General features: G+C 37.6%; 2 protein-coding genes across 5 annotated transcripts in view; both read right to left on the bottom strand.

The window, feature by feature from the left end:
- Positions 1 to 26: 26 nt before the first annotated feature.
- Positions 27 to 8,175, bottom strand: part of LOC127430853 (gastrula zinc finger protein XlCGF57.1-like) — a 32,189-nt gene continuing 24,040 nt past the window's right edge. For 3 of the 4 annotated variants that reach the window (XM_051680974.1, XM_051680972.1, XM_051680973.1), the window contains exon 2: positions 4,546 to 8,072. In XM_051680974.1, the coding sequence (XP_051536934.1) occupies positions 6,886 to 8,072 (1,187 nt within the window). In that variant the 3' untranslated portion in view covers positions 4,546 to 6,885. Of the gene's footprint in view, positions 316 to 4,545; positions 8,073 to 8,175 lie in introns of those variants that run through there. The other variant, XM_051680977.1, reaches the window with a different exon arrangement.
- Positions 314 to 2,024, bottom strand: LOC127430860 (gastrula zinc finger protein XlCGF8.2DB-like). Its single transcript, XM_051680987.1, has 2 exons — positions 1,833 to 2,024; positions 314 to 1,491 (listed from the first exon to the last, which is right to left on the bottom strand). The coding sequence occupies exons 1-2, from the start codon at positions 1,915 to 1,917 to the stop codon at positions 440 to 442; spliced, it is 1,137 nt and encodes a 378-aa protein (XP_051536947.1). The 5' UTR covers positions 1,918 to 2,024; the 3' UTR covers positions 314 to 439.

Raw genomic sequence — 8,175 nt, 5'->3', positions numbered from 1 at the left:
TATATATATATTTTTTCTTTTTTTTTTTGAGTGTACAATTACTTTGAATGATGAACAGACCACAATTTATGTTTTCACTCTCAAATCACACCATTGGTAAACTTTGTAAACAGCATGAAACCAATATGTAATGACAAGAGGGTGAGTAAATGGTGACAGAATCTTCATTTTTGGGTGAACAACTGTACTCCTTTAATACACTGATATTACTGAGGCCAAACAGACAGGGGTAAACCTGCCCCTTCAGGAGAAAGTCCTTTTTTTTTTTGGTTGATCTAAATGTCTAACACTTCACATGTTGGACCGAAACATGAACTTGTGATTTTGGGCAACGCTTTTTCAAATGAACCCGTAGATTACTTGATTGTTTGAAAGTTTTCCCACATGAAGTGATATGGTTTCTCTCCAGTATGCACTCGCTCGTGTCTTTTCATTGTTCCTAATCGACTGAAGTTCTTCCCACAATGTGGGCACTTGTATGAATTATTTGGTGCTGTTTCAAGTTGCCACTTCTCATGAAGGATTTCCCACACTCAGAACATACATGATCTCTCACACCAGTATGTATTTTCTGGTGCTCTTTTAAACGGTACCGACTTGTAAGACTTTTTCCACAAGTAGGACACAAGTGAGGCTTCTTGTGAGTTTCCAGGTGTTTTCTTAGGCCAGATGACAAGACAAATGTTTTACTGCACTGATCACAGTTAAATGATCTTTCTCCAGAATGGAGGCGCAGATGATCGTTGAGACTTCTTTTGTATCTGAAGCTCTTTCCACACTGATGGCACGAGAAAGGCATCTCTCCAGTGTGGATTCTGACGTGATCCTGAAGGTTTGCTTTACATGTGAAGCTCTTTCCACACTGAAGGCATTTGAAAGGCTTCTCTTCAGCATGGATCCTTCTGTGTCTATTAAGATCTACTTTATTTCTGAAACCTTTTTCACACTGAGGACATGTGAAAGGCCTCTCTCCGGTGTGTACTCTTATGTGAGTCTGAAGATGTTCATTACGGGGGAAACACTTTCCACACTGAGGACATGAAAAAGGCTTCTCTCCAGTGTGAATTCTTATGTGTCTAGTAAGATTTTCTTTTTGTTTGAAACTTTTTCTGCAATGAGGGCATGTGAAAGGCTTCTCTCCTGTGTGGAATCTTATGTGAGTCTGAAGATGTTCTTTACAGGAGAAACTTTTTCCACATTGAGGGCATGAAAAAGGCTTCTCTTCAGTGTGACTTCTTACATGATTCTGAAAGTTTTTCTGATATCTGAAGCTCTTTCCACACTCAGTGCATGTGTGAAGATTCTTTCCTGTGTGGGCTCTTTGATGTTTTTTAAGGTCTACATTTCGTATGAAAGTATCTCCACACTGAGGGCATGTGACAGATTGTTTTTCAGTCTGTGAGCACCTATAAGACTTTTCTACATTTGTCCTTTGATGTGGTTTCTGATACTGATGTTTTTTCTCCTCCACTTCATTTAGTTGCAATAGGCCTGCAAATAACATTAAAATGTCAACATTTAACTCAGAAGAAAAAAAAAAATAAAAAATGTGAAATGAAAAACATGTGAACCCCAAATGTTATTTTTTTATTTGTTATATTTGATGTACTAAAAATGAATTCTGTCATTATGATATGCTATAAAATCTAAGGGAACTGCAGTACTTTTTTTTTTTATTATTATTATTTTTTTTTTTTTTTAAGTCAGATTACATAAATTTCTGTCCCTATATCATTACATTATTCCACAGCTCCTATATCCTATGTGCCTTATGTCTATTACCTTCATGTTCTTCATCAGTCATTAATAAAGGATCAAGAACAGACACTAACCTGTTTGTTCTTCAGTATCTTCATTTTTAATTCTGCAGTGTTCTGGATCACTCATGTTCTCACTCTCCTCTTTAATAAACTCCATATTTACTGTATTATATAATGGAGACTTCAGATGTTAAACCTGTTTACAAACACTTCTTCACTTGAAGCTGGAAATATTCCCCAACACTTACAATAGCTGTAAACGATGTTATGCATCTTCTTCTATTATTGTGTAGAGGTTCACAGACTATGTGCATGTCGCCTTCTACTGGACTGTTGTGGAACCAAGACTTGTTTCACTCTTTATGGTCTCTGATCGTTTAAAGAGGTTCTTATGCTCGTTTAGCCCAAAATTACAACATTGTTTACCTGGAACCCACACTTACAGAACCTTAATATATCGCATTTGCTATATCCATTCATTTCTTATTTTTTTAGAAATCATTATTATTTAAAAAATATATAAATTATGTATTATAAAAACAGCATTTTACAACTTAAATATTTAAACGTGTTAAATATACACAAACCATACCTGCCAACATCAGATTGTGAAAAATAGGGAGACCACATCCTTCACAGTTTTAGCAATAAACGCTTTTTGAGTTATTAATAAAAATAAAAAAAGGGTACATACTTTCTTATAGGCCTTTATCACACTTATGCGTTCGCAGAGCGGAAGCTTCGCTGAGTAGTTCGCTTTTGCTGCTTTAGCTGCAGTTTGTTTCAACGACAGTGCCCACAGTGTGGAATTATTATGGACTATTTTATGTACAATTCATCTCAAATACTTAAACTTTACAGTGCTGCCTCACCGTACAATCATTTCTCAGGGATGATGAAGTAAATAAAAATGGTGTCATGTTGTTTTATTATTTTAAACAGGATGTATGTGTGCAGGGAACACTTCACAGAGTATACGTACAGTTTTTATTAGAGGAATGCAAGAATATAATACAAACAAGAGTACATTTACACATTAAAGAGCATTAGAACAAGACAAGGGTATACAGTAATAACCGTATACTCTGAGCAGGGGCGGATTTAGGCATGGGCGACATGGGCATCTTGCCGGGGGCAGCACGAGGCACCATACAAAAAAGTGGGCACCCTGAAGTCCAACAGCTATCTCATCTCTTACAAGAGGGGGGGGGGGGGGGTGCTGAAGGGGGTTTCGCCCAGGGCGCCATACAAACTAGAACCGCTACTGATTCCGAGTAAAGATTCTACTGAGTATTTGCGATGATAATGATCACATTGCTTTCATGTGCTTACTTTATATAATCTCCATGTATGATATAAGATCCATTTAAAAATTCAAATAAAGAAACGTTTCCATCCCAGAGTCTGATTACAAAAATTAACTGGTTAAATCGTTGTAAACGTGGAGTTATATCCTCATGCTTTGAGTACGATGATTGACGCGTCCACTCGCGAGTCGCGACCGAATGCAATGTAAATAAAACATAGAGATGAAACTGTCCCAGTGTCTACAACTGTATTATATTCACAAATGGGAGATAAGCATGCTGCAATAGTGAAAACAACGACATTAAAACACTAAAACGCCGTCTCTTCGGACTTGAGTTGAGCACATTAATCCTCTGGGAGTAAACTGAACAGCACGCTCAGATACTATTACACATTAAAGTATTAGATAACACATGGTGAAGTGCTGAGTTACTCCAAAGAAACGATTAAACGTCTGATGTTTACTGCCATGTGCATCCAAGTTGGCATAATTTATTTAGAAAATCTGCAATCGTCCACAGACAGATCGATGGGTGGATGTTTGGTTACCCTACTATTTGGAGCCGGATGTGACCACACGTGGACTGTGATAAAGGCCTATATGCTGAGCACTTTCCTGACCCATGACTTAAAAAAAATATAATTATTTTTATTTCTTCAAGTATTTATCTTCTTTATCTCTTTTATGTATACATCTGTGTTGGTTTATATGTATTTTTATGGGGGTTTTAGCACAACGTGTGGACTTTTCAGATGGTCCCTTACTCACCGTAAGAAAAATTTCCAATTTATATCAATGTTAAATTAACGATCTGGAACGATTTCGCAGTGACGCCATCTGACCAGCTTACGAGACAAATCGCGTCCCGTATTATTTGATACGGGATGATCCATTATGAGCCAAGTGTTACCCGTTAAAACCCGTTAAAATCAGGAGTGTTGGCAGGTATGATACAAACACAGGGGGCGTAGATTCCAGGGTAGACACCCCACCCCCATTGATATAATTTGGAAAATGTGCATACCGTGGGTAAGGGACTGTCTGAAAAGTCCACACATTGTGCTAAAACGTGCTAATGCTGTGGAGGGTGTGGTAAGGGACTGTCTAAAAAGTCCACAAATGGTGGTAAAACTGTGGAGTTTTTTTCTATATAAATGATCAATAAGATCAAACAATGTATAAATACAATCATGAAGACAAGTACGGGTGATGGAAAAAAATAAACAAATAAAATAAAATAAAATTATATATATATATATATATATATATATATATATATATATATATATATTTATACATATATATATATATATATATGTTTATACATATATATATATATATATATATATGTATAAACCATCCAAAATGTATACATAAATAAGATAAAGACAAATAATCTAAAAAAATTAAAATAAATAATTTTTAACATATAAACAATGTATTTTTTTATTTTTTTACAAGTCATGGGTCAGAAAAGTTCTCATTTTAGCATATAAGAAAGGATATACAATTTTTATTAATAACGCATATCAACTCAATGCATTTATTGCTAAAACTGTGGAGGATGTGGTTAGGGGCCGTGATATTTTCGGGCAGTTGTTGGTGTAGAAAGCAGAGACGTGTGGATACAAAAATGGAGGAGAGTGGATACAGTGACACCCAGGACGGAGAGGTGCGGCAACCTTGGTGTGCGCACATGTTAAGTCTCCTGTGTGTTGCGGTTGTACACAAATGGTTCCACCTTTAAAAAACGAAATTGTGCCCAAGACAAAAAATGACCAAAATGGCAATTGTGAATGGGGTTCGGTCCATGATGGCCACAGCCACCCCTGGCCACCCCCTAGCTCCGCCCCAGGTCGGAGCTTTAATTTTTTCAAGTTTACAACTTGTACAAGCTCTACGAAGATGTGAACGCTTTTACAAGTCGAAATCTAGCAATTACGGTAATTTCGTAAAGTGAACGCACCATTAAGGCCTTTTCACACCAAACGCGAACCATTGCCGCGATTAACGTTTTGTACTGAAACCATGGATTTCTAACCGTATGTTTCCAATGGCACAGAAAAACTCTGCTGAACAACGCTCACCACGCCAAAGAGCTGCCGCTTTGGGTGTTTGTATTATGCAAAGCCAGTGTGTATTGTCTAACATTGTTTTCAGTACACGAGCAAAAATATAATTTTATATATACGCAATTACAGTTGGAAAGATGCCAGCTTAATTTTTGAATGCCCACAATGTAAAGGGTTGATTTATTACACGTTTACTTACCCAGCCTCAGTATTGCCACAATGAATGCGTGCAATCATCGATCTGACCTCGAGAGCATGGCGCTAGACTTCCATAGGAATGAACTGAAAATGCTCGCTCACCTTCGCTCGATACGCGCCAGTGGTAAGAGCCCTTCACACCTGGAACGAACATTCGCGCACCGACAAAGCGACAGTGAGTGTCAACTTTTTTCCCTTCACCCGGCGAAGAAACGCCCCGACCGAGCTGCTGCAGTTACCAAAACCAGCATGACAGATGGCGCTAAAGTACAGAAAGCTGTTTTGACCACAGACATTAAACACTGAAGGAACTATTGGAAGAACTCCTGAACTAGCTGTGACGCTGTGTAGTTAATCTGCATCAAATGCCTTAAAAACTGAAACATTTTATTCTCATATGGCTTCTCTTAATATGTAAATTATGTTGCTGTATCACTGCCTTGCATCCCCTTTTTTGCCTTTGCATTTAATCTTATGCGAGTTCTCTTATATCGCTAATATAACAGTATATCGCTGCGTTGAGCCACCTATCGTAACGGGGTAAAACTGCCTGTCGATTGGCGCCACCTACTGCAAAGAAGTGAATGTGCTAATGGCGGTCATTTGCGTCGCTTTCGATGTGAAAGGGCCATTCGTCTGCGATTTGCCTCTCATAATCGTGTCTCCTTTGGTGTGAAATGGCCTTTAGCCAGGACTGTAGTATTTTCACGCACAGTGAAGTAATTATAGCAACTGTTGACGGCTCGTACACTTTCCGTTAGGAGCAGTTTTGGACGGTGTATCGACAAGCAAGTCCGCTCATATTTCTCACTTTGTTATAGCTTCTTATGGTAGGCTATATAACAAAAAAAAAACGTTATTAAAAAATAAATAAAAAGTTAGTGTTTTGTTTAAGATACATTGTTAACAGTATGTTATAAAATACATGGTCAGATTTGAGCTCCTGCTGTCGTTGGCAAATCTCAACAGATATTCCCTCAGAATAAAGGAATGAAAGTGGCAGATACTGATCCAACGGCTATCTGATGGGCTGTACACACTCGCCGAGGTGTAAACGGAGTGAATCCCCAGCTGGAATTATCATGCTGTCAGGTAAGTAAATGTATTTTGTTATTTTTGAGACTAACAGTAGTTACAGAAGTGTTTTCAAGTGTGTTTGTCCCAATTTGATACAGGACAATACATTGTACAATACAGTGCAATTAATAATAATAAATTAATGATAAATACTAGATATTATACATGAACACATTAAATGCATTTCATCTGAGAGGAAATTATTTAAAAACAATATTCAGAGATATTGTGATACATCATGATGTAGTTTAATACTAGTTACTCTTACACCCCACTGTAAGACACCCCACTTGAAATATGCTGGTTACTACTTTAAATAAGTTATAAACACATCTACAACATTCCTAAGAAGCATCAGAACGACCACCCTTGGTATCTTCTACATGATCTACAAAGCATCACCACCAAAAATTAATAAATTCACAGCAAAGTATTTTCTAATGCAATCAACACTACGGGTAATTTTAGCTCACTCTGTTGGGAGAAAGTCCATATTTTGGTTTATCTGAATTTCAAAAACTTTACTTGTTGGACCTGAAGATGAACTTTGCACACATTGTGATTTTGGGCAACGCTTTTTCATATGAGTCTGTAGATTACATGATTGATTGAAAGTTTTCCCACATGAAGTGCAGTGATATGGTTTCTCTCCAGTATGCACTCGCTCGTGTGTTTTCAGGGTTCCTGATCGACTGAAGTTCTTCCCACAATGTGAGCACGTGTAAGGTCTTTCTCCAGTATGAATTATTTGGTGCTTTTTCAAGCCATTAACTGTAATGAAGGATTTCCCACACTCAGAACATCCATGAGCTCTCACACCAGTATGTATTTTCTGGTGCTCTTTTAAACAATACAGACTTGTAAGACTTTTTCCACAAATGGAACACAAGTAAGGCTTCTCATTTGCATGAGTTTTCAAGTGTTGTTTTAGGCCTGCTGCCAAGACAAATGTTTTACTGCACTGATCACAGTTAAATGATCTTTCTCCAGAATGGAGGCGCAGATGATCGTTGAGACAGTTTTTGTATCTGAAGCTCTTTCCACACTGATGGCACGAGAAAGGCATCTCTCCAGTGTGGATTCTGATGTGATCTTGAAGGTTTGCTTTAGACATGAAACTCTTTTCACACTGAGGACAAGTAAAAGGCTTCTTTTCTGTGTGAATTCTCGTGTGGTTTTTAAGGCCTGTTTTACATTTAAAGCTCTTTCCACACTGAGTGCATGTAAAAGGCTTCTCTCCAGTGTGGATTCTCATGTGTCTATTAAGATCTCCTTTATTTATGAAACTATTTCCACACTGAGGACATGTGAAAGGCTTCTCACCAATGTGGAATCGTATGTGGATCTGAAGATGTTCTTTACGTGAGAAACTTTTTCCACACTGAGGGCATGAAAAAGGCTTCTCTCCAGTGTGAATTCTAACATGATTCTTAAAGTTTGTCTGATATGTGAAGCTCTTTCCACACTCAGTGCATGTGAAAGGCCTTTCTCCGGTGTGAATTCTCGTGTGTTTAGTAAGAGCTCCTTTTTCTTTGAAACTCTTTCCACATTGAGGGCAGGTGAAAGAATGTTTTTCAGTCTGTGAGCAACTGAAAGATTTTTCTCCAGTTGTGAAATGATGTTTTTTCTCCTCCACTTCATTTAGTTCCAACAGGCCTGCAAGTAACATTAAAAGGTCAGAATTAAATTCACAAACAACAAATGTGAAATGAAAAATGAGTGAACTCCAAATATGTGTATCTTCCGTTTATTTCATATC

This window comes from Myxocyprinus asiaticus, chromosome 40, assembly GCF_019703515.2.
Source record: "Myxocyprinus asiaticus isolate MX2 ecotype Aquarium Trade chromosome 40, UBuf_Myxa_2, whole genome shotgun sequence".
In the NCBI taxonomy this organism is placed as follows: Eukaryota; Metazoa; Chordata; class Actinopteri; order Cypriniformes; family Catostomidae; genus Myxocyprinus; species Myxocyprinus asiaticus.
Note: the sequence above shows the minus strand (reverse complement) of the source record. Positions and strands in the feature narration are given on the sequence as shown.

Bases quoted from the DNA above. Each gene is read 5' to 3' on its own strand.
- LOC127430860 (XM_051680987.1), bottom strand. From the start codon at position 1,917: ATGGAGTTTATTAAAGAGGAGAGTGAGAACATGAGTGATCCAGAACAC. The intron at 1,492-1,832 runs GTTAGTGTCTGT...TGTTATTTGCAG, and splicing joins AGATACTGAAGAACAAACAG to GCCTATTGCAACTAAATGAA.